Raw genomic sequence first — 25,976 nt, 5'->3', positions numbered from 1 at the left:
ACGATAGATATATACTACAAAAATAATATACTTAGTTTGGTTGGTGAAAGTCCTGATGCTAATAAGAATTAATAAAATAAAAACAAGTTTACTTAAATTTCAAGTTTTTATAAATTTGAATATTATAAATTAAGTTTTTATTAAATATTTTTATTTTATTTAGTATTCATAATTTTATATTAATTTTTATTATTTATTTAAATATTCATTAACTTACTTGTTTTCTTGTTTTCATATGTAAAATTTTATAGTTAATATAAAATAATATTATTAAAATAATTTTATTATAAAAATTAAACACGTATTAGATAATATATTATTATGTTCTTTCTTAACTTTCACTATAAATAAGTAAAGGATTGTTGTTATCCATAGCTGTCCAAAACCTTAATATTTAACTATAAATAAACACAATAAAAATTATCTATACTTATTTTAGTAGTAATGTTATTTTATTTTAATTAAAATATTATATTTTAAACATGTAAAATGAATAAATAAAATATTAAATATGACTTTTTTATTTAATTTTGAATGAAAATTAAAATTAGTTTTTCACTTTGATCTCTCGTATTTAGTATGAATTTTAATTATTTTAATCAATTGTTAAATTTGTTTAATGTTTTCTAAAGTTTTGAAAATAAATTTATATGAAAATTTTTAAAAAAGTTAAATTTGAATTTTATGATAAAATTCATGAATAAAATCATATTCAATCTTAAATAAAATAGTTAATATTTATTTAATTAAAAATATATAAATTAAGAAGTTAAATCTTAATTAAATTTGAAAGAAAAAAAATTAAAGTGGGTAGATGGATGTTCTTGTCGGAAGGCATTGATAAGATGAGTGATGTATATATCCTTTTCCTAACCAAATAGCATCATTATTACATCTACTGCATAACACAGCTAAAGCTCTCTCACTCACTATAACTCCCTCTCCTTCCTTTCCTTTACTTTCCTTTCTTTCCTTTCTTTCTTTCCCTTTTTCCATTTCCATTCTCCTTCCACACAACTAATCCCACCTCGCAAACTTCTAAATTCACACCACCGTCTTCGTCTTCTTCTATGCAATGGGAGGTGTCACATCATCCATGGCTTCCAAGTTGGCCTTCTTCCCACCCAACCCAGCATCGTACAAGGTTGTCAAGGACGATGTAACGGGTCTTCTGCTCCTCAGTCCCTTCCCTCACCGCGAGAACGTCGAAATTCTTAAGCTTCCCACGCGCCGTGGAACTCAGATACTCACCATGTACGTTCGCCACCCCATGGCCTCTTCCACTCTTCTCTACTCACACGGCAACGCCACCGATCTTGGCCAGATGTATGACCTTTTCATCAACCTCACCATCCATCTACGTGTTAATCTCATTGGGTATGCATATCTATGCTTTCTCACTTTTTTTATTTGTTTGTTTCTTTTATACTTCTGAATTGTTGTTGTGGTGGTGGTAATCAAATGCCGTGTGTGTGATAATCACAATTGTGATGAATATACAATCCTTGATGTTGTTGCTAAAATCGTTACAGTTGTAATCACTTCAAAAACCCTGATGTTGTTGCTAAAATCGTAACAATTGTAGTGGAAGTTAAAGAACCTTGGCGTTTTTGCTGAGATTGAAACTTTAAGACTTTATTTGTTTTTATAGATGATGTCACACAAGTAATTGACTGTATCAAATGAATTATACGACTGTGAAAGCTTTATTGAAGGTGAAATTGAGTTAATGAAACATTGTATCGTTGGCTTTGTTAAAAGTTAAAGCTTTAGGAATATTGTTATGTGGGTAATGGAATAATTTTATTTGATTAAAATATTTTACTTTTGTTGTTGTTTTTTCTGTTGATTCATTTATTTCTTCCAGGTATTATTGAAAAAATTAATTACTACTTTCTCTGACATTGCAATGTGATATAATACGCCATCTCACTTTATGTGTGTGGTAAATTTTCATGCCTTGTTCGTGTGGTTGCGTTGGTTTTCGTTTGAGTTTTTCCAAAGTTTGGCTCTTTTTGAGATTGAAAATGGTGGCCACATGGTGCTTTTTGGAGGGAGGGATTGTGAATGATTTGGAACGTTGGGAAGAGAAATGCAAGTAACAGTTAGACTCGTCTAAAAGCACTTTGTTAGTTTCAATATATTAAAAATTATAAATTTTTAATGAATTTTTCTCTTTATTTGATGAGATCTACGTTATTTTGTAATTTTTAATAGTTTTAATTAATATCAGATAGTGTTAGTACTCCTCGTTTTGTATGTTCTCGAAATATTAAAATGTGGTTGCTGTGGTGAGGCATTTTTAACTTTGGAAGGATTAAAGAAAAAAGTGGAGGACTTTATTTTTTTCTATTTTGGGTTGGCTGCAATTTATGTGGGAAATCTCTCATTGTCTAGAGATAAAGGTCAAATTATTATATATAAATGGATGCAAGTTGTATTTTACAAGCTGATTTTGTAAAATTGAGTTAGATTTAAAATCTATCATTTAAGATAGTATTACAAGTTTTTTTTTTTTTTTTTAAGTTGAGCTGGACTTAAAATCTACCTTTTAAGATAGTATTACAAGTTCCTTAAGTATTACAAGTGTTTTTTTTGTAAGGTTGACTTAGATTTAAAATCTAGCTTTTAAGATAGTATTGAATGTTCTTGTTGTTGTAAGGTTGAATTAGACTTAAAATCCACTTAAGAATTTATGATAAGGAGTTTACACCTTTGTAGTTTGCATATTTTGATAATATGTTTGTAATTAAGGTTTCTGGTGTGTTATTTCTTGGTGGAAATGTTATAGTTTGTTAACTGGTACCAGAAGCAAAGTGTGGTGAATAATAGTGTCTATTATCTCTGTTGATCAAAAGGAGAATTGTGAAACGGGGATTTGACTCACAGTCATGTGATTTTGTGCAGGTATGACTACTCTGGGTATGGTCAATCATCAGGGAAGGTTTGTAAGAATCTGAAATGCTTGTTCATGTTGTTATGTCATGCAGTGATGATGTGAAGAGTGGTAGAGCTAAAACCATCTGCTGATGAAACATTATTTTGCCTGAACTGCAGCCAAGTGAGCAGAATACATATGCAGATATTGAGGCTGTGTACAAATGTCTAGAAGAAACCTATGGTACCAAGCAAGAGGATATAATCTTGTATGGCCAATCTGTTGGCAGTGGCCCTACTTTGGATCTTGCAACTAAATTGCCACAATTGAGAGCTGTTGTTCTGCACAGTCCTATACTTTCAGGCTTGAGGGTCATGTATCCAGTGAAACGCAGTTACTGGTTTGACATATACAAGGTAGGATAATGTTTTTGAATTCTAATCATTATTGAGATTTCTAATAAATTGTTACTGATTTACGGGCACATGAGTTCCTTAACCTAATCAGGTGCTGCTTTGTGTTAATGTGCAGAATATTGACAAAATTCCATTGGTTAATTGTCCTGTTCTTATAATTCATGTAAGTTTTCTTGGAAGATGCTGCATCATTTGTTGCTTTTGAGTTGGATTGAGAAACAATTACTTTTGTATTGGTTACATGGTATCTTTCTTTTTGAATATCTTATATCTTGGGCTTTATTTTTTCTTTGTTCTTTTTTCCACTTTTTAAAAAATTTCTTTACCTTTATTGTAGACTTTTCACCCAACTGAGTTATTTCTGTGGTTCTATACAGGGATTATGTGAACAATTATTTCTTCATTATAATCATATGACACAGAATGCCTTTGTTATGCCTCGTGTGTGGCATTGGCAGACTTCTAAGCCCTTGAACTTCGTATTTGAAATTTAGGAAGTACAAAATTTTCTTCACCTGAATTGCTCTATGTAGTTAAGTTTATACAGGGAATAAGAGTATGTAGTCTTAACATTAAAATCAAGAAACCAGTTAAAATGCTGCCAGTCTTCTACTTATGGAGCATGTTCTGCATATCATTCTTATCGTTTATGGTAAACAAGAATGATCAATTTCGACAGAACTGAGAAATTGTGTCAGTGACAAGTGCCAATTAGAGAATTTTCACTTCCATTATTTCTTGTATCTACTAGTTTTGCAGTCATTTGATAATTGTGAATGAAATACATGCACATTTCAGACTCTTCACTTTTATTCATTTAAACCACTTGTGTCAATTATCAGTTTTTAAAATAATGTGTGCTATCAACCATTTCAGCTGTTAGAGAATTTGAAGTTCATAAGTATGGCACAATCATGCAAGCTATTAGTTTAGTTTTCTTTTGAATTGAGTATCGAAACAACTGTGTCATAAAGTACTTCATCTGCATAATATTTATTTACATGATGAAAGAATCTGGTTAGTATCTTATGATTGAAGTTTCTCATGTTATTATGTAGGGTACTTCAGATGAAGTGGTAGATTGCTCCCACGGAAAACAACTGTGGGAACTGTGTAAAGAGAAGTATGAGCCACTGTGGCTACAAGGGGGTAACCACTGTGATTTGGAGCAATTTCCTGAGTATATCAGGCATCTGAAGAAGTTCATATCCACTGTTGAGAAGTCTCCATCACAAAGATACAGCTTCAGAAGAAGCATGGAGCAGTTTGAGCAGCCCCGAAAGAGCACCGATGTATTTGATGTCAGTAGAAAGAGCACTGATCGCAGGGAAAAACCACGGCTGAGCACAGACAGGCCTGAAAAACTGAAGAACTTGTCCAATAATGCAGAAAAGTTAGAGAGACTAAGAGTAACTTTTGATCACATAGAAAGGTCAAGAAGAAGTGTGGATTGTCTTGAGAAGTCTAGAAAAAGCATTGATCATCAACTTGAAAAGGCAAGGAAAAGTGTGGACAGGCTGGAAAGAATAAGGACCTGAGATTCTTGGTTTAATCAAATTATGTATTCATAAATGGCTTGGCTTTATGGGATTTTTTTCTTCTTTAAATTGACCTACCTGGTGTTGTAGTATGGCTTATATCAGATACGTTGATAAGTATTGGCATCAAAGGAAGCCTTTGGTTTTTACATTGGAATGTGATGCTATCACCTTTTCTTCCTACATGTGTTTGATTTGTGTATAATCCTTATCTAAGTAATGCTACTGAAACTTTCTGGACCAAGGCATTGCCAGGTTTTCTTTAGCAAGAAACTCTTTTCTTTATAACTTTAGTATGTAGGCCATGGATAATGGATAAGCAAAAGTTTTAAGTGCTTATCCACTATGGATTATGATCTATGGCTAAGCATTAAGCACAAAAGTTGAGTGTCCTCTAAATATATTCGAAAACTTCATCTGTATTTGATGTATTTGTTTTCTCTCTTAACAAAAATAAGAAGTCTTTTTTTATCATGTTATTCAACTATATATCATAACATAAAATCAACATATTACTGGTTTGAGTAAAATTAAATTCAAATTCTCTAAATAATCTCTTCAATTCTCAAATATGTTCATAAAAGAACTCCTTCAGTGCCTATGGATAAACTTTGGAAGGTTGGTTTCTTTCCTGACAAAATCTAGCAGATGCATGATGTGTGTATTTAGATGACATTAGATAGTTTGAAGATATCGAACAACGAACGTGAAAGCGATTTACACATAAAAAAAATATTTTTCAATTTAAAAAAAAAAGAAAATTCTAAATACTAAGACCACGCGTTGTGAGAACCTGATAATTAATACACACTAATTCATTCTCTGATCACTATTTTAATGCACCGTGACACGTCAAAATGCACTCACACTTCCACTGCATGCGCTTGCCATGTGTCACGGTTTGAGCATTCTGAGAATGGTTAGTGGGAGACAAGTGGCGTGTGGAGGTTGGGAGTTTATTCTGCATAGGAAGAGAAAAATAATTCTGGAAACTCTCCCTCTTCCTCCTGCATGCTTCATCTCCTTCTCAGAATTTCTGTTTTCGATTTCTCTGCTTTTCTCTAAACCGTGTTCATCTTCTCCCTAAGATCACTCACTATCAATTCCTCCAATCCTATTTCAGACACCATAGAAACCTTCCCTGCACTGTGAACCTCATTCTGATCCGAACAGAATTGAGAACTGAACTGGTAAGTTCTCATCTCTGCACCTTCGTCCATTTGGTTCATGCAAACCAAAATTCTGGTTGCATGCATGAGTTAGAAGTCTGATCTGCTTACGGTTTTGGTGTGTTAGATTAAGTGGAAGTGGTTGAGTGAAATTCTGATAGAAAGCTGTGAGAGCACGAGAGAAACTCTAAACAATTGAAGTGAACTGCTTGATAAGGTAAGGGAAGCTTATATGTTTAATTTATACTGTATGTTGAATGATCTGAGTTGCATGAATGAAGAATATAAGATTTGAGTTGTATGGATGATCACTGTTATTGTGCATGTATGAATTTCATGAAGTTGAGCTGTTATGAATGGTTACTGAGATCTGATATGAATTCTGGTTTTGATTGATCTGTTATGGATGAACACTGACTTTTATGTATGATATATGTTGTTGATCTTGATTAAAAAGCATGTTGAATTGATTATGTATGAATGGAGTATGTTTATGATATTTGGAAGGATTTGGATATTGAAACTGTATGATAATGATGTTGAAGGTGAATTAAATCTGGAATGAATGTTATAAAGTTGAAAAAAATGAAATCTGGAAAATTCTGTTAAGTTTGAGAAATCTGGAATTTTAATCTGCCCTTTTATGAATGACGCTCGTCACTGTACGGTCATAGACCGTTCGGTTTTTCATTAAAATAACTTAGTTGGAATTCGTTCATTTGGAATGAATTCTGCTCGAGAACGAGCGTCCCCAATTTAGTGAATGAGCGTTCGTTTCAGCTCAGTTTAGATAAATATTTGAAACTTTATAAATACGTGACGTTCGGCCTTAAGTCGAGCGTTCGTCCTTAATGTCGTTCGACCTTATGTCGAACGTTCGTTCTACAGAGCGTTCATTCTTATACTGAACGTTCGTCCGAATTGGCGCTCGGTCCTATACCGAAGCGTTCGTCTTAAATAGCGCTCGGTGTATATCCAGCGTTCGTTTTAATTCGTGCTCGGTCATTGACCTAGCGTTCGTCCAAAGCAGGGTTCGGTTTCTAACTGAACGCTCGTCCTTATTATTGAATTCTGAGCGAACGTAATTGACGTTCGTCCAAAGTAAATTTCTGAACGTTCGTTCATTGACAGTAAGAGTTGTTTTCTGTACTTTGAATATTCTGGTTATTTATCTAAGTTATTCTGTAAGATATTTATTCTCTTGATTCAACCTAAAGTTCTTGTACTCAACATCTTCTAAGTATTATTCTGAACTTCTAAATTCAATCTCATTTAAATTCTTTAAGAATTCTTAACGTCCATCAATGAATAAGAGTTCGTTTCTTTTGTTCAGAAACGTGAAATCAAAGGTTCTGTAATAAGTTCGTTTTATTTGATTAAAGAATGCATGACGTTAATGTTAAGAGAGTGGAACACAGAATGGAAAGATTATAACTATGAAAGGATTTGATGGTTGAACACTATGTGATATGATTATACGATTATGGAATTGAACGAGCGTTCCAAGGAGGAACGTCTCATATATGATTGAATATGGAATTGGTAAAGTATGACCGTGGTTAGTTAATGCTGGCTTGGTCCATCCTGATATTCCGTGATGCTCATCTTCACGTAGAAGGGAGTAGTCATGTGTGGGAATGGCAGGAGGTCTTCGTATCCCTCACTTAGCAGGGGCGAAGGATTAACCTCAAGTGGAAGCTGATTAGGTATATCCCGGCTACTACACCACTTGGGTGCAAGGACGCCTGTAACTACATGGTTCATACAGTCCGGACGGTCTGTCATATATATATATTTATATGTTAAATTATATGATTAAGTTACTTGATGAATGTGTGAATTGAATCATGAACTGTATGTATGTTGTATTTATTAAACAATATAAGCTTACCCTTGCAATGTTCCATGTGTTGTCTGCTGTTTCTGTATGTCCGTCTTGTCAAAATGCAATGATCATCCGTTGTGGATGTGAGCAGATGGCGAGGCACCCTTGGAATCATTGCTGGAAGAAGAAAATTTGGAGGATGCCAACTTGGTGGAAGTTGAAGTCAAATCGGAGCAGTAGGGATTAGTTCCGTAGTAGATATTAGATTTTTCTGTACTGTATTTTGACAGTTCTGTATACGGTTGTGCAGAATAGATTATTCAGAACTGGTTTTGTATTTTGGATGAATTTCTGAACACGGAAATCACTGTAAATACTGTTATGTACGTGCTGTATCCTTTTGAGCAGCTGCTGTTTATATTTAAAGACTGCACTGTATTTTCTGTAAATGTAATTAGTTCTGATTAATGGAGATTTCTATTTATTGGGATGTTACATTTATTGGTATCAGAGCAGTTTTGTTCTTCTAAGGACACTGTAGGGTTATGAGTGCACTGTGTTTTTGCTGTGTGCTTATTGCATGTTTAATGAGTTATTCTTGTTTTAACTCTTGGACATAACTAATGCTCGTTTGTTTTTCTCTGCATCCAGAGAACAAATGGCACCTAGACTTCCTCCTCCTCCTCAACCGAATGAGTCCGAAACGTCCAACAACACTAGATTGTTGGAAACCGTGGTGGAAAGATTGCATCAACAGAATACCACGTTGCTGGAGCAAAACGCCACCTTGATGCAGCAAAACCAAGCTGCTATGCAAGGTTTGGAGGCCTCGCGTGTCAATTCTGAAAACACGCAAAGGCAGTTGATGGAAATCTTGGCGGCAACTAGAGGTGCGCCTGGAGCATCTTCTTCAAACGCTGCTCAACCTGCTGCCGAGTGGAGTTTGGAGAGCTTCCTGCAGCATCACCCAGCTAAGTTCAGTGGGAAGTGCCTCCCTGATGAGGCTGATCAGTGGCTAAGGGATATGGAGAGGATTTTTAACGCCAAAAGGTGTCCGGATGAGAACAGGTTGGCGTATACAGAATACTTATTAACTGGAGAAGCAAGCCATTGGTGGACGAGCACAAGGGCCATACTGGTAGACGCTCACCGCCCTATTACTTGGGAAGTATTCCGTAATAAGTTTTATGAGGAATATTTCCCTGACAGCGTAAAGTTTGCAAAGGAGGTGGAGTTTTTACAACTGGCTCAAGGTGGAATGTCTGTATCAGAATACACCAATAAGTTTAAACACCTTGTCCGATTCAATACAATGGCCACTAGTGAGGAGTGGCAGTGCAGAAAATTTGAGAACGGTCTACGCAGTGATCTAAAAGTTGTAATTTCCAGCTTGTGTATCAGAACGTTCCCTGCTATGGTTGAGAGAGCCAAGGTGTTGGAGAAGAACTTGGCAGAGGCGGAACGACACAAGAAGCAACAACAAGCTAGTAGGGGACCAATTGTGTCCAGGGGAGGTTCTGTTCAAAGGAAAATACCTTACACTCGTCCAAATCAATCAGCCAATACGAGTGGTTCTCAAGCATTGATTCCTGTCGGACACACTGGACAAGGAAATATAACTTGCTTTCAGTGTGGGGGGCCGCATTATCGTTCATCCTGTCCTCAGCTAGTGGGAGGAAAACACTGCAACCGATGTGGACGAAATGGACACTTGGGGAACGAGTGTAACATGAGTGGAAGAGCAGTGATGAGACCACCAAACACGGGAAGAAATCAGCCCAGGGGGGGGCGAGCACAAGCAGTAGGCCGTGTGTACGCTATCACTGGAGCGGAGGCAGCAAGCGCAGGTAATCTTATAACTGGTGAATGCTTGCTGTTTGGAATGCCTTGTCATGTACTGTTTGATTCTGGGGCGACGCACTCCTTCATCTCGAAGGCGTGTGTTGAAAAGCTGGGAATAGTGGAGAGGGATATGCAGTTTGACTTGGTGGTATCAACACCAGCGGCTGGAGAGATTAGGACATCTACCGTGTGCATTAGATGTCCTATTGTGGTTGAGGGGCATAGTTATAAGGTGAACTTAATCTGTTTACCTTTGAAGGACTTGGAAATAATTCTAGGAATGGATTGGTTGGCTACCAACCATATTATTATAGATTGTGGGAAGAAGGAATTAGTTTTTCCCAGTGAAGAAGAGGAAGAACTGTCAATCACTGTTGGGCAGTTTAGGGAGGACATCATGGAGGGAGCAGCTGTTTCCTCATCATGACGCATGAAGATAAGGAATTAGGAGGATTGGCAGAAGCACGGACGTCCCAGGAGAGCAGTATTGAACGAGCAGTTGTGAATGAATTTCTGGACGTTTTTCCAGAAGAGATACCAGGATTGCCTCCTGTTAGAGAGATTGAATTCACCATTGATCTGGTGACAACGGCAGCCCCTATATCTGTTCAACCATACCGTATGGCACCTGCAGAGTTGGTTGAACTCAAGAAGCAGATTGAAGAGCTTATGGAGAAGCAATTCATTAGACCAAGCGTATCACCATGGGGGGCTCCTGTGCTCTTGGTGAAAAAGAAAGATGGCAGCTCTCGGTTATGTATAGACTACAGACAATTAAACAAGCTGACCATCAAGAACAAATACCCGTTACCAAGGATAGATGATTTGTTGGATCAGCTACATGGAGCAACGGTATTTTCTAAAATTGATTTGCGTTCGGGATATCACCAGATAAGGGTTAAGGAGGACGACATCCAGAAGACAGCATTCAGATCACGTTATGGGCATTATGAGTACGTGGTAATGCCATTTGGAGTGACAAATGCTCCAGCCATCTTCATGGATTACATGAACAGGATATTCAGACCCTATTTGGATAAGTTTGTGGTTGTGTTCATAGATGATATTCTCATCTACTCCAAAACAATGCCGAACATGAAGAACACTTGAGAACAGTATTAACCGTGTTGAGGGAGAAAGAGTTGTACGCAAAGCTGTCCAAGTGTGAATTCTGGTTGAAGGAGGTGCAGTTTCTGGGGCATGTGATATCGTCTGAAGGTATTTCAGTGGATCCCTCTAAGGTGAGAGCAGTGTTGGATTGGAAGAGCCCGCGTTCAGTCACGGAAGTGAGGAGTTTTGTGGGACTGGCAGGCTATTACAGACGTTTCATAGAGGGGTTCGCCAAGATAGTGGCTCCGCTTACCCGGTTGACTAGAAAGGATCAACCCTTTGCTTGGACTGATCTGTGTGAGGAGCGATTCCAGGAGCTGAAGGTGAAACTGACGAGCGCCAGTTCTAATTATTCCAGACACGTCCAAGCCATTTGAAGTGTACTGTGACGCTTCTCACCAAGGCTTGGGCTGTGTGCTCATGCAAGAGGGACGTGCAGTAGCATACGCGTCTCGCCAATTGAAGATTCATGAGAAGAATTATCCCACCCACGATCTGGAGTTAGCAGCAGTTGTTTTCGCATTAAAAATTTGGAGACACTATCTATACGGATCAACATTCCAAGTCTTTAGTGATCACAAGAGCCTCAAATATTTGTTTGATCAGAGGGAGCTGAATATGAGGCAAAGACGTTGGTTGGAGTTTTTAAAAGACTATGATTTTGAACTGCTGTATCACCCTGGGAAAGCCAATGTAGTGGCAGACGCTCTAAGCAGGAAGGCAGTGCAAGTCTCGTTAATGATGGTGAAGGAGCTGCACTTAGTGGAGAGTTTCAGAGATCTGAGATTACAGTTTGAGTTGGAGCCTAGCAGCATCAAATGCTACAACCTTAAAATATCAAGCACTGTATTTGACCGTATCTGGATGAAACAGCGTGAGGATGAAGAGCTGGTGAAAATTTTGAACGTGCTTGGTACAGATCAAGCTAAGGGATTCAATGCTGGAACGGATGGTCTACTTCGATATATGGGAGGACGTGCGTTCCAAATGACAGTGAGCTGAAAAGGATCATAATGGAAGAGGGGCATCACAGCCGTCTTAGCATGCATCCTGGCATGACTAAGATGTATCAGGATCTTCGTTTGTCATTCTGGTGGCCTGGGATGAAGAGTGACATTGCACGCTTTGTGTCATCTTGTTTAACCTGTCAGAGAGCCAAGGCTGAACATCAAAGACCAGGAGGATTGCTGCAGCCATTGGAGATTCCAGAATGGAAGTGGGATAGCATCTCCATGGATTTCGTGACTCATCTGCCACGTACAGTCCGAAACCATGATTCAATTTGGGTGATTGTGGATAGATTGACTAAGAGCGCCCATTTCCTGGCTGTTAATTTGAAGATGTCCATGACAAACTTGGCCAAATTGTACATTAAAGAGATTGTTAGATTGCATGGAGTTCCTTCAAGTATCATATCAGATCGGGACACGAGATTCACATCTCGTTTTTGGCAGTCATTGCAAGGAGAATTGGGAAGCAAACTGCAGATGAGTTCTGCATATCACCCTCAGACGGATGGCCAATCTGAGCGAACCATCAGACTCTTGAAGACTTGTTGAGGACTTGCGTGATAGATCATATGGGAGTATGGGATGAAGTTCTGCCGCTTGTTGAATTCACGTATAATAACAGTTATCAAGCAAGCATAGGAATGGCACCGTTTGAAGCTCTTTATGGAAGAAAGTGTAGAACTCCTTTGTGTTGGTTCCAAGAAGGTGAAACTGCAGTAACTGGACCTGAATTAATTCAGCAAACAACTGAGAAGGTGAAACTGATTCAAGAACGTTTGAAGACTTCTCAAAGCAGGCAGAAATCGTATGCAGATAAGAGAAGAAGACCCTTAGAGTTCTCTGCTGGTGATCACGTTTTTCTGAGATTGAATCCAATCACTGGAGTGGGAAGAGTTCTTCGTCCAAAGAAGCTTTCACCAAAGTACGTAGGACCCTATCAGATTCTGAAAAAGATTGGAGCAGTGGCGTATGAACTGGCCTTACCTCCTCAACTGTCCAACCTTCATCCAGTCTTTCACGTGTCTCAACTCCGGAAGTATATAGCTGATCCATCTCACGTACTGGAGTTAGAAGATATCAAATTCGCCCAGACAGAACACTGGAGATGCAACCTGTTTGTGTGGAAGACAGCCGCACCAGACTCTACAAGGGGAAGGATGTTCGTCTCGTGAAAGTGGTGTGGAATGCAAAGACGGTGACTCAACATGGGAGGTTGAAGAGGCTGTGAAGAAATTGTATCCTCACCTATTCCCTGGTAAGCTTTAGAATTTTCGAGGACGAAAATTTTTGTAGTTAGGGGGAATGTGAGAACCTGATAATTAATACACACTAATTCATTCTCTGATCACTATTTTAATGCACCGTGACACGTCAAAATGCACTCACACTTCCACTGCATGCGCTTGCCATGTGTCACGGTTTGAGCATTCTGAGAATGGTTAGTGGGAGACAAGTGGCGTGTGGAGGTTGGGGAGTTTATTCTGCATAGGAAGAGAAAAATAATTCTGGAAACTCTCCCTCTTCCTCCTGCATTTCATCTCCTTCTCAGAATTTCTGTTTTCGATTTCTCTGCTTTTCTCTAAACCGTGTTCATCTTCTCCCTAAGATCACTCACTATCAATTCCTCCAATCCTATTTCAGACACCATAGAAACCTTCCCTGCACTGTGAACCTCATTCTGATCCGAACAGAATTGAGAACTGAACTGGTAAGTTCTCATCTCTGCACCTTCGTCCATTTGGTTCATGCAACCAAAATTCTGGTTGCATGCATGAGTTAGAAGTCTGATCTGCTTACGGTTTTGGTGTGTTAGATTAAGTGGAAGTGGTTGAGTGAAATTCTGATAGAAAGCTGTGAGAGCACGAGAGAAACTCTAAACAATTGAAGTGAACTGCTTGATAAGGTAAGGGAAGCTTATATGTTTAATTTATACTGTATGTTGAATGATCTGAGTTGCATGAATGAAGAATATAAGATTTGATTGTATGGATGATCACTGTTATTGTGCATGTATGAATTTCATGAAGTTGAGCTGTTATGAATGGTTACTGAGATCTGATATGAATTCTGGTTTTGATTGATCTGTTATGGATGAACACTGACTTTTATGTATGATATATGTTGTTGATCTTGATTAAAAAGCATGTTGAATTGATTATGTATGAATGGAGTATGTTTATGATATTTGGAAGGATTTGGATATTGAAACTGTATGATAATGATGTTGAAGGTGAATTAAATCTGGAATGAATGTTATAAAGTTGAAAAAAATGAAATCTGGAAAATTCTGTTAAGTTTGAGAAATCTGGAATTTTAATCTGCCCTTTTATGAATGACGCTCGTCACTGTACGGTCATAGACCGTTCGGTTTTTCATTAAAATAACTTAGTTGGAATTCGTTCATTTGGAATGAATTCTGCTCGAGAACGAGCGTCCCCAATTTAGTGAATGAGCGTTCGTTTCAGCTCAGTTTAGATAAATATTTGAAACTTTATAAATACGTGACGTTCGGCCTTAAGTCGAGCGTTCGTCCTTAATGTCGTTCGACCTTATGTCGAACGTTCGTTCTACAGAGCGTTCATTCTTATACTGAACGTTCGTCCGAATTGGCGCTCGGTCCTATACCGAAGCGTTCGTCTTAAATAGCGCTCGGTGTATATCCAGCGTTCGTTTTAATTCGTGCTCGGTCATTGACCTAGCGTTCGTCCAAAGCAGGGTTCGGTTTCTAACTGAACGCTCGTCCTTATTATTGAATTCTGAGCGAACGTAATTGACGTTCGTCCAAAGTAAATTTCTGAACGTTCGTTCATTGACAGTAAGAGTTGTTTTCTGTACTTTGAATATTCTGGTTATTTATCTAAGTTATTCTGTAAGATATTTATTCTCTTGATTCAACCTAAAGTTCTTGTACTCAACATCTTCTAAGTATTATTCTGAACTTCTAAATTCAATCTCATTTAAATTCTTTAAGAATTCTTAACGTCCATCAATGAATAAGAGTTCGTTTCTTTTGTTCAGAAACGTGAAATCAAAGGTTCTGTAATAAGTTCGTTTTATTTGATTAAAGAATGCATGACGTTAATGTTAAGAGAGTGGAACACAGAATGGAAGATTATAACTATGAAAGGATTTGATGGTTGAACACTATGTGATATGATTATACGATTATGGAATTGAACGAGCGTTCCAAGGAGGAACGTCTCATATATGATTGAATATGGAATTGTAAAGTATGACCGTGGTTAGTTAATGCTGGCTTGGTCCATCCTGATATTCGTGATGCTCATCTTCACGTAGAAGGGAGTAGTCATGTGTGGGAATGGCAGGAGGTCTTCGTATCCCTCACTTAGCAGGGGCGAAGGATTAACCTCAAGTGGAAGCTGATTAGGTATATCCCGGCTACTACACCACTTGGGTGCAAGGACGCCTGTAACTACATGGTTCATACAGTCCGGACGGTCTGTCATATATATATTTATATGTTAAATTATATGATTAAGTTACTTGATGAATGTGTGAATTGAATCATGAACTGTATGTATGTTGTATTTATTAAACAATATAAGCTTACCCTTGCAATGTTCCATGTGTTGTCTGCTGTTTCTGTATGTCCGTCTTGTCAATGCAATGATCATCCGTTGTGGATGTGAGCAGATGGCGAGGCACCCTTGGAATCATTGCTGGAAGAAGAAAATTTGGAGGATGCCAACTTGGTGGAAGTTGAAGTCAAATCGGAGCAGTAGGGATTAGTTCCGTAGTAGATATTAGATTTTTCTGTACTGTATTTTGACAGTTCTGTATACGGTTGTGCAGAATAGATTATTCAGAACTGGTTTTGTATTTTGGCTGAATTTCTGAACACGGAAATCACTGTAAATACTGTTATGTACGTGCTGTATCCTTTTGAGCAGCTGCTGTTTATATTTAAAGACTGCACTGTATTTTCTGTAAATGTAATTAGTTCTGATTAATGGAGATTTCTATTTATTGGGATGTTACACGCGTGCTATCACGCAAATATTTATACTTTTATTTTAAGATATTCGAAGATACGGATGGTCACAGAAATTTGTTCTGAATGTTTCATTTTGACAAAAGATGTTTATAGAACATATGGAAATTCATTAACATATAACCTTGAAATAGATTAAAATAAAATGAGGCTAAAAGAAATACGCCGAGAAAAAGGTAGGTCTGAAGTTAGGAAATAAAATGAAAGAAAATTCCGACAACCTAAAACAATAATATAATAATAATATCATGAAATAAAAGATAAATTTGTATTAATTGGTACGCCAACCAAAAAATGAAGCCAACATATATATGAATACTGTACGTGAGATTTGCATGCTTTGTCTCATGAAATTTCAAGATTGGTTTCAATTAACCATTTGACATGCATCCTTACTGTACCAAGCAAAAGAAACACCCAAAATTTCTAGGGTGGGACCCACTGTATCTAAAGATAATTAATACCATCATTAAGCCAAACCCAAAAGCATATACTGGATGCACTAAACGTGAAAGGTGGTTTCGGTTGGTTTGGAAGAAAGGAAAAACAGGGTAAGAGAAAGAGGGGATACACGTATAGAAAGAATTATGTGTGAATGATATTTCACTCTTAAGCAGTTGAGAAAAGAATAAATGATTTATAGAATGAATAACAGAACATATAAAACAGAAAATAAAAAACAATACTTAAATTAATACAACATTTCTCCTTAATTTATGTACTTAAAATTAAGTCTAACTTAGTTTTCAGACTACTAAATTTATCATTTTTTAAAGGTTTAGTAAAAACATCTGTAAACTAGTGAAGCATTAGATTAGTTTTACTCTTGCATTACTTTCATTGTTGTCAAATGGAATCAATCCATGGCATACGACAAAAGATCCAGTTATATATTCTGTTTCACAAGTGGACAATGTCATAACCTATTGCTTTTTGTTACACCAAGAGATGGTGCAACCATAAATTTGAACAAGAATTTAGTAGTGCTTCTTCTATCACTACCATCACCGCACCAGTAAGAATCTTACCAACCAACCAATTCATTTTGCATCTTACTGTTTTTAGGAAGCAATACACCAAACTCTAATGTTCTCTTTACATATCTTAGCACCCTTTTTGTAGCTAGTAAATGCATTTTCTTTGATTGATGCATGAATTTACTAAGAACTCCACCTGCAAAACAAATCTCAAGTCTATTGTTACATAGGTACCTGAATGAACCAACCATTTGTTTATATAGGGTGTTGTCAACTTCTTCATCATTAGCTGAGGCAATAATCTTTGTCTTTGCTGGAGTTATTGCTACATTACAGATTTTCATGTTGAATTTTTTTAAGATCTCTGTTGCATATTTCCTTTGATGGGGAATAATTCCAGTAATGGGTTCAACAAACTCAAGCCCAAGAAAGTACTATCAATCATTTCAAATTCAGCCATTAATAATCCTTTAAATTTTTCAATTTCGAAGATATTGCTCCATGTGATCAATAGGTCATCCACATAAATGCACATTAGGAGTAAATTTGCATCATCTTGGAACCTTACATAAACACCATGTTCCACTAGACATTTCAAAAACTTATGCTTTAGCATGAACAGATCCATCACCTTATTCCATGCTCTTGGTGCCTGCTTTAGGCCATAATGTCTTCCTCAACCTATACACTTTGTTTTCACACCCTTTAATCTCAAATCCAGGAGGTTGAGTGACATAAACCTCTTTTTCAAGCGGTCCATTCAAAAACGCATATTTTACATCTAATTGGAATAGAGAGAGGGAAAGAGTTTGCTCATAGTGTTATGCAACAAATATTTCTTTGACAAATGGAAAACATGACTAAGAAGTCCTATTCATAACCCAATTTTGGTACACATTAGCCAAGAAAAGACATATCCACCAAAGAATTACATATTAGTCATTGTGTGACATGTTAGAAAAGGTTTGGCATGTGAGTCAAGTAACGACACAATAACTTATATTTAACATGTTAATCAAGGTTTGACATGCTAATCAAGGTGACGTGTTAATTAAAATTTGACATGCTAGTTAAAGAAGGGCAAATGAGCCAAGTTTACACAATAATCAAAGTTAATTTCAAAAACAAAATTATTACTTAAACACAACATAGCAAGGTGACAAACTTTAAGGATCAAATTGACTTTATTTAAAAAATTAAGGCGTAAAAAAGAAAAATATAAAAATTAAATGAATCGATTTAAATGTAAAAACGAAATTACTGATATAGTCAAATCAAAACCAATGATAATGTTGCATACATACATGATCAAGTATCATAATACAAGTGAAGCTCTTCACCTAAAACTTGAATAAAAATTAACATTAAACCATTTGTCTATACTAGTAGTTTACATAAGTCAACACATAATACTTGTGACTTTCAAGACCATATTAACTAAGATGGCATAAGACTTTATGTTTATACATTTCACTTGAATTATGTTTTTGTAATGAATTAACTTCCATAAAAAATTAAATTTTAATTACTTTTATTATATATTTAAATATTTTTACATTTAAATGTTTATTATTGAATTTATTTTATAAATTTCTTAAATAAGTTTTTCCAAACATAGTTAGCTAATTTTATTATTTTATAAGTTTCTCAAATAAGTCATTTTCAATCTTCCATTATTATTTCAAAGAGTTATTTATTATAGATAATTATTTCAAATCTATTTTAAATACTTTTTAAATAGTACATTTACAATTAAAACTAAGTTTATAAATTTATTAACAATAATTTAAATTAATAATTATAGCCAATTACAAATTTTCAATTAATAATAATGGAATTATTAATTTATTATATTTAATATATACTAATAAAATTATTATTTCCTTTTTAATTATTTAATTTATTATATTTAATTTAATATTAATATTTTACATTAAACTTAATTTTATATTCACGTTAATTATCAATGTTAATATTTTTTTATGAAAATAATTTGAACAAGATTCATTTTCTGTTTAAAAAAATTCAAAATACTAGACCAGTTCCCGTTAAACTGAGTTCCGTATGGTTTTTTTTTTTCGATACAATTTGCCAACATTTCATATTAAATTTTTTAATTAAGCACAAAATAAATTTTCACATTAAAGTAATTTTTTATAGTTTTAGTTTCTTACAAAATATAAATAAATTAATATAATTTTAACCAAAATTTATTACATAAATTATATTAACAAAATTCATTTTCTATTTAAAAAAAATACCAAACGGAAATTCCGTTCCTTGAAACTAAGTTTTGACTTATCTTCCAGTAAAATTTGCAAACCCAAAAAGCTACAATTTTTAATTAATCAAAACACTACAAACCCTAATTCTGATTTGTTTTAAAAAAAATCTTAATATATTATAAGTTTTAAAAATATATATGAACTGTATAATTTTTAAATAATTTTACAAAATTTTTGATATAAATTATTGAAAACGTTATTTTCTTCTGTAAAAAAAAAAGTCAGAATACCATATTAAAATTCGTTTTCGAAAAGTGAATTTTGCGTTACTGGTGTCTGTTGAAATATGGGAAATATAACAAAGCTAGAATGGAGTTCTCTGGGTCCAGAATTAAATGGGGGTGAATAAAAAAAATTCACCATCACCGTCAACATGCTCTATATTTTGTTATTATTATAATAGCATTCACACTTGCAAAAATGATGTTAAAGAATATTATAATGCAAAAGCAATGAACTTTACAACCTGGATGTTGATTCTCTTTCACTGCTCCCTTTTTTTTTTTTTTTATAATTACATTTATGGGACTTCCTAATACTCTCTTTCTGCTTTGTATCTCAATCACAAAAAAGAGACAAGAAAGTGAAAGAGAAGCAATTTAATGTTGTCCTGCAACATGTACAACCAGTGATAAAACCAACAGCATTTCAAAATTGGGGAATAAAGCAGAGCTCAATTAATAGCTTAAGGTAAATGGAAACAAAAAATAATCAAAGAATAGAGAATACAGAAATTTAAATCACTACTTTATTGTATATGTAAACTATATAAGTTTGTTGAGTGTAATGTTTACAGTGAAAAAGGAAAAACTTGAGGTAAAAGTCAAATTTCTTGGTCTTGAGAGATCCTCGTTGGCATGATATTTTGGAAAGAAAAAGCATCCTAGCCACCAAGGCTTTGCACAGTTGATACAGCTAAAACATGCTGGTTAAACTGTCACTGTGACTATGTTGCTTATACAACAATAATGTCTTGTCTTGCATTAGAAGGACCTAGGTAGCTTCTCACTGTATTCAACTATGGCTGATGGAGGAAGTAGGCCAGAGCATATCTCATGCACTGTTGAGAAGAGAGGAAACAACTCTAGCCACCCACGATGGCTTAGAACCTCATAAACCTCACTCGCAGTTGAGACACCCTTGGTGCAAGAAATTTAGATCAATAAAAACATCAACATCAACAACATGAAAATCACTAGTGGTTGCAGAGTTTTCCTGCTATAATAGAACATGAACCTATATATAGTACTATTTATTTGTCATGCCAAGTATCACAACATACCTGTAATTTCTGGCCTTGCAGCATTTCTGCTTCAAGCTCATCAAAAGACCTGCATAAAATTATGAAACATAAAACACACTCAGGCTTTTTCATTCCCTCAATCTACATATATGGACAAAAGAGACAGAAACACAAAAACAACCTCTTCCCTCCATTCCTTGCATATGCCTCAGCAACTTTTCTATTTCTTCCACCCACTGCCATAGACAATATGGTTTTCATAAGACAAGCAGTGAAAAATAGGGTGACATTAATTAGCTTCCTTACAGCATGTTGTGATAAGATCAGCTACTCCACAGCTCTCAAAAAAGGTGCTGTCCTTAACAGATGGAAACAACAACTTTGAAAATGCCTTCATTTCTCTCAGACCAAGTCTCATGATTGCAGCCTACACACATGTAGAAAACCAAATCAAATGCACAAAAATTACTTTTCCTTTTCCTTTTTTTGTCCTTCTGCTAACCTTCTGATCATAAAATCTTTTAAACTTACTTTTGTATTATTTCCCATCTCCAGGCCATCAACAAAACCTGTCCCGTTTGTGTGTCATTCCTTGATTGTTCACAAAAATAGAAAAAAAGGGAAATAATAACAAAGTGCATATACAGTACAGGAAACCTGCTGCTATGGCCACAACATTTTTCAAAGTTCCACACAGTTCAACTCCTTCAACATCTTGAGCCTGTTTTTCCATAGAATACAAAAATTGTAAGTATCAATAATATCTCAACAACAACAATAACAAAGCCTTATTTAAATCAAGTGAGGTTGGCTATATAGATCAAATGATGTTAATCTTTACCATGAGATCAAATAATTCAGTTCAAGGTTGCATAATATCTCAGTGTTTTAGAAATTTAAAAACACCCGTGACCATAATAATCGAATTTGGATTCTCTGCTGGGTTTTTGTGTGTTGTTCTTTTGTTGTGCCTTCAAAATACATTGATTGACATTGATTTTAATGTTTTAAAATATATTATAAAGATTTTTAAAATACCAATATCAGTGTATTGTTAATGCTCAGCAAATGACAGTACAAAAACCCAATAGAGAATCTGGACTCATAATAATCTGTCTTGAGTCATGATATTTCCTTAGTATTTGCTACAGATTACTTAAAAGAGCAAATTCCTCAGTTGAATTAAGTTTGATGATCATTTGTTAAAGAATGTGATGTACTCACAGCTGTCACAATGAAATAGGGAGTATAAAACAACTGAACCCATCTCTCAGCAACTTCTCTGTTGTTTCTGTATCCAACAGTTGCTTCACTAAACTTCTCCACAGCTATCTGCATAAACATTGATAATAGCTATATAACAACCAAATACAATGAGTAGAAAACTATGAAAAAAAAGACAAACTGTAATTTCTTCTAACTACCTCATTTGCTATGTTGGCACCCATTAAAACAGAACAATTGATTCCCAGTTGCTGGGAGATGAGAGTAGAGATCATGCATGGCCCTTCCATCTTGACCTCCATCCCTTTAACAAGGGAAATAGCCTCAGCATCTTCCCTTATTTTCCCAACAAGCCTTTTGCATATTCCTTCCACAAATTGATGTGGAGTGACAAATACTAACATGTTGGAATCCCTCACTGCTCAATTTACCCCAAAGTAAACAGTGAACATCTTTTAATCCTTATGTTGTTTTGCATCATTTTCATCATTTCAAAGTTTGGTCCTTTGGGTATGAGGTTTTTATTTTTATGTACTCAATCACAGTGAAAAAAAATAATGAGCAAATAGTTCATGCAGTGATAGTGTACAGAAGTACTAAATTATCATCTAATCACAAACATTTTGGTTAGGTAAGATATATGACTTTTACAATAACAACAATCATATCAATGATGAGATTTCTCAATGGTTGACTGAGTAAATTGTTTTACACTGACTGTACATAGGAATTAAACTCAAATAAATAAATGAACAACACTGATACCTGCATTTTCAAGGTCTGGATCTGCAACAACATTTTGGCCAAGTTTGATTCCAGGGAGATATTTGACATTTTCCTGCCAAAATAAACAGTGATGTTCAATTTCTTTTTAGGGAAAAAAATTGGACATTCAACGAAAAAAGTGAAAGGAATAGAATTCTCACATTGGTTCGATTGATGACATCTGTGAGCTTTTCACCACTCGGTAATGTCTCCTCGTACACCCACATCCTAACTTCATCTGAATTTCATCAAAAATTGGAAATTTAAGATTCTAAATGAAAGATCACTTATTCATATTGTTTGAGAATACGACAACAGTAAAAGCCTTATCCAATCACATAGATTTGAGTACAAAACATCATTCTACTCAAATGCACCAGTACGAAATCAAGTAATGCATTAAATTAGTCCATGACATTATGAATCAATGAAATTTTCAAACGTAATTCAAGTTTCATTTGCATCAATTGGGTCACTTCCCCATGACTCCGTCCAATTACAACACAGGCACCAAAATCCCACAACAGGGACTAAAAATAGAATAAACAATTTCTTTTTTTTGTCATAATTTCAAGACTAAAATATCAGTCATTCAATAACGTAAATAAGATGCAACAAAATCATTCCTTGTAACTTGAGGGATTAAATCAACCCAGTTCCGTAGTTTTGGAAACCGATTTGACATTTGACGCATCAACACTTCATCCAAAGTGATAAAGATTCTGACGAAAGTACTGAAAGAGCAAGAAAATTACCATGGAAGGAGGCAAGCCTGAGGGTGTTGGAGGCAATGAGCTTAGAAGCAACACTGCCCCAGTTGCCGCTTCCAATAACAGTGACTTTGGATCTGTGTGTGGCATCATTGAGACTGTTATAGAAGTTGTTGTTCTGTGGCAGAGATTGTTCCTCTTCTTGAACCTGGGCTTCCAAGGCTGGAGCCATGAAGAAGAAGAAGAAGAGAAAGAGAAGAATGCAAGGTAATGCAGAAGGATTATTGAAGCAGTGGAACAGTGGAGATGAAGAGAGAGTGAATATAAGAAGGGAAAGAAAAGGGTAATGGGGGCGGAGATGGCACAACTGTTTCGTGACAAACTATGTTTTAAACGTTAAATCTGTCGATCCCATCTATGTTTGCAACGTGTTTGTTGCTGCTACAGTGGGGACCACTTTCTGAGTCTATCCATGCACACCCGTTCTAGATTTTCTTTCACTTCTTTCTGCTCACCATTTCATAACACATGTTCCAATTAATTTACTTTATGCTAAAATAGATTTTTTGTTTTCTTTTTCCTCATTTTTTAAATTCAGTTTACTTTTTTATTTTTTACTTTTAAATTCATCTTTTATATTTGTAATCTAACTCAAAAAACAAAATAGTCTTACCAGAATAACACTGTTGCGTAGGATGAAAATTACCTGCTGGTATTTTGGGCCAATGATTACCCGATTAAAACGGGCTTTTACATTCTACACCCTGATAATTTCTTTGTGCATCTCCAAATATTTTATTTTTTATTTTTTTTTAAAAATGATGTCCAGATTATATATTTTGAAAATTTTCTTGAATAAGCTTTTTAAAATTTTCAGAATAAGATTTCTGATATGAGATTTTCGAATGGAAATTTTAGAATCAGTTTTTTAAAATATATGAAATGCATTTTGGATATTGCTTTCTCAAATGAGCTTTTCTTGCATTTTCTATTTTTCTTCTTCTGCAGCGTCTTCTTTTTTTCTTCTTCCTCTATAGTAATAATAATGATAGAAGTATTCATAATAACAGTAACCACAACAAGGTAATGCGATACAAGAGTATATTAAAGTGGGAGTGCAGCTAATAGCTGTGAGGCTACATGAAGCAATAGCCCTAAAACGAGGTTAGATTTTGTCTTCAGAAATTGAATTCTGAACCTCTGATTCATGTCGGAAATGAAAACATAACTAGATCTCTTTGGAAGTGGAATTCTTATAAAAAATAAATGAATTTAAAATTTAAGTTAATTAATTAATTAAAATATAATTTTGATTTCCAAATTAAAATATTATTTTCAGTAATGTTTTTAGTGGCAATAAATTTATTAACTTAATTGGACAAACATCTTAAGATTATAAAATTTCAAGATTAATTGACAAAAAAATGTTAATTTTAAAACAGAAAAAAGTAAATTCAATATTTTGTTAAATATAATTAATTTATTAACTTAATTAATTATTGGAAAGTTAATTGATTATAAAAAATGGAAATTTAATTCATAAATTTAAATAATTATGTAATTTAGTATTATAAAAACGAATTTATTATTGGACTCGATAATTCAGTCATTATTTATTTTTTATAACTGAAAATTATTTAAAAAATTAATAATTACTATAAAGGTTTAGTACTTGTAAAAAACTCATTATTTATTAGATATTAACAAAACAATCATTAAAAAGTGAGATAATTATTTGTAACTATTCTCATATTTTCAAGTTTATGTTTATGCAAAATTATTTATTGTAAAATGTTTAATTAAAAATAATAAAATGAATATTTTAAACGAATACTAAAGATAAAGTCCTTGAAGATGTACAAGGAGATTACAAGAATACCTAATAGATTACAAGAATACCTATTATTTGAAATTGTTGATCATTCAACCAAAAATAACCTCTTCCCCGATTGACTCCCTCCAAGTTTGTGAGAGGTTAGCTTAAAATAAGGTCTAAAAACTGAATATCTTATTTCCTTTATTTATATTTTGCCTACATTTTCTCCCAACCACACAAAAATTTATCTCAAAATAGATCCCTAAAACTTCTCTCAACCATCAAAACTCTCTTTAAATAACCCTCCCATGCAAACTCAATACTCATTCTTACTTGCAGCAGTTTTTCTCTACCTCCTCTGATAGAGAAGAACAACTGCTCTTACACATTAAGAATCTTCCTACGCAAGAACAAATAATACATTAAAATCCCCAAAAAAATACCCAAAAATGGCTCGTCAACTTGTTGTTCTTGCTCTTGTTTTTGTTGCCGTAAGTGGCATTGCCATGGCTGAAGAGGCTCCATCTGCATCTCCAGAATCATCTCCATCACCAACATCATCTCCAAAATCATCATCTCATTCACCAAAATCATCTCCATCACCAACATCATCTTCATCGTCACCATCTTCATCACCAAAGTCATCTCCATCACCAAAATCATCTTCATCACCAGCATCGTCTCCATCTCCAAAATCATCTCCATCACCAAAATCATCTCCTGCCCCATCAACCGAGTCTCCTCTCTCATCTCCTCCTTCACCTTCTCCATCATCCGATGACACTAAAGTCGCAACCCCACCAGCTCCCGGCAGCAACCCCATCGAGCTCTATGCACCTGAACCCGCACCCTTTGACGCCTTCTCGCCCGAGGCCGACCCCGCCGACATTGCCAACGGTGCCGCTTCTCGTCAAATCTCTGCTGCCCTCGTTGCCACCGTTGCTGCTGCTGGCTTCTTTGCCTTCTAAGCTACTTTCTTAGTTGGCGTTGCACTTTATAACTTGGGACAATGTGTTGGGCATGGTTCTATATCTTGATTCATTAGGTTATGTTCAATCATTGGATTAGTGCAGATGGTTTGTTCTCAAGAACATCAAAGTTTTATTTACGCCTTCAATGTCACTTCTATGAACAATTTTCTCTAATCTAAATGTTT

The 25,976-nt window shown here is 35.1% G+C and overlaps 4 protein-coding genes across 4 annotated transcripts; 3 read left to right on the top strand and 1 right to left on the bottom strand.

The window, feature by feature from the left end:
* The first annotated feature begins 890 nt into the window (after positions 1 to 890).
* On the top strand, positions 891 to 5,076 carry LOC124822652 (uncharacterized). Its single transcript, XM_047294680.2, has 5 exons — positions 891 to 1,377; positions 2,908 to 2,944; positions 3,058 to 3,294; positions 3,410 to 3,457; positions 4,353 to 5,076. The coding sequence occupies exons 1-5, from the start codon at positions 1,076 to 1,078 to the stop codon at positions 4,830 to 4,832; spliced, it is 1,104 nt and encodes a 367-aa protein (XP_047150636.1). The 5' UTR covers positions 891 to 1,075; the 3' UTR covers positions 4,833 to 5,076.
* A 714-nt stretch (positions 5,077 to 5,790) lies between these two features.
* On the top strand, positions 5,791 to 10,095 carry LOC148200347 (uncharacterized). Its single transcript, XM_088112911.1, has 2 exons — positions 5,791 to 6,218; positions 7,978 to 10,095. The coding sequence occupies exon 2, from the start codon at positions 8,485 to 8,487 to the stop codon at positions 10,093 to 10,095; it is 1,611 nt and encodes a 536-aa protein (XP_087969037.1). The 5' UTR covers positions 5,791 to 6,218; positions 7,978 to 8,484.
* A 9,693-nt stretch (positions 10,096 to 19,788) lies between these two features.
* On the bottom strand, positions 19,789 to 23,396 carry LOC124822654 (glycerol-3-phosphate dehydrogenase [NAD(+)]-like). Its single transcript, XM_047294682.2, has 11 exons — positions 23,050 to 23,396; positions 22,456 to 22,532; positions 22,295 to 22,367; positions 21,730 to 21,947; positions 21,530 to 21,637; positions 20,963 to 21,026; positions 20,837 to 20,874; positions 20,612 to 20,732; positions 20,487 to 20,541; positions 20,345 to 20,393; positions 19,789 to 20,201 (listed from the first exon to the last, which is right to left on the bottom strand). The coding sequence occupies exons 1-11, from the start codon at positions 23,234 to 23,236 to the stop codon at positions 20,046 to 20,048; spliced, it is 1,146 nt and encodes a 381-aa protein (XP_047150638.1). The 5' UTR covers positions 23,237 to 23,396; the 3' UTR covers positions 19,789 to 20,045.
* Positions 23,397 to 25,164: 1,768 nt separating this feature from the next.
* LOC124822653 (uncharacterized) lies at positions 25,165 to 25,976 on the top strand. The gene has a single exon (XM_047294681.2). It carries the CDS (start codon positions 25,270 to 25,272, stop codon positions 25,786 to 25,788), a length of 519 nt encoding a protein of 172 aa, XP_047150637.1. The 5' UTR covers positions 25,165 to 25,269; the 3' UTR covers positions 25,789 to 25,976.

This window comes from Vigna umbellata, chromosome 4 (assembly GCF_029865625.1).
Source record: "Vigna umbellata cultivar VRB3 chromosome 4, Vumbellata_1.0, whole genome shotgun sequence".
NCBI lineage: Eukaryota > Viridiplantae > Streptophyta > Magnoliopsida > Fabales > Fabaceae > Vigna > Vigna umbellata.
This window is presented reverse-complemented; position numbering and strand designations above follow the sequence as displayed.

Excerpts from the sequence above, each read along its gene's own strand:
- LOC124822652 (XM_047294680.2), top strand. The coding sequence starts at position 1,076 with ATGGGAGGTGTCACATCATCCATGGCTTCCAAGTTGGCCTTCTTCCCA. Across the intron at positions 2,945-3,057 it reads ATGGTCAATCATCAGGGAAG|CCAAGTGAGCAGAATACATA; the intron begins GTTTGTAAGAAT and ends CCTGAACTGCAG. Across the intron at positions 3,458-4,352 it reads GTCCTGTTCTTATAATTCAT|GGTACTTCAGATGAAGTGGT; the intron begins GTAAGTTTTCTT and ends GTTATTATGTAG.
- LOC148200347 (XM_088112911.1), top strand. The coding sequence starts at position 8,485 with ATGGCACCTAGACTTCCTCCTCCTCCTCAACCGAATGAGTCCGAAACG.
- LOC124822654 (XM_047294682.2), bottom strand. The coding sequence starts at position 23,236 with ATGGCTCCAGCCTTGGAAGCCCAGGTTCAAGAAGAGGAACAATCTCTG. Across the intron at positions 20,394-20,486 it reads GCAAGGAATGGAGGGAAGAG|GTCTTTTGATGAGCTTGAAG; the intron begins GTTGTTTTTGTG and ends AATTTTATGCAG. Across the intron at positions 20,202-20,344 it reads TGCAAGGCCAGAAATTACAG|GGTGTCTCAACTGCGAGTGA; the intron begins GTATGTTGTGAT and ends TCTTGCACCAAG.
- LOC124822653 (XM_047294681.2), top strand. The coding sequence starts at position 25,270 with ATGGCTCGTCAACTTGTTGTTCTTGCTCTTGTTTTTGTTGCCGTAAGT.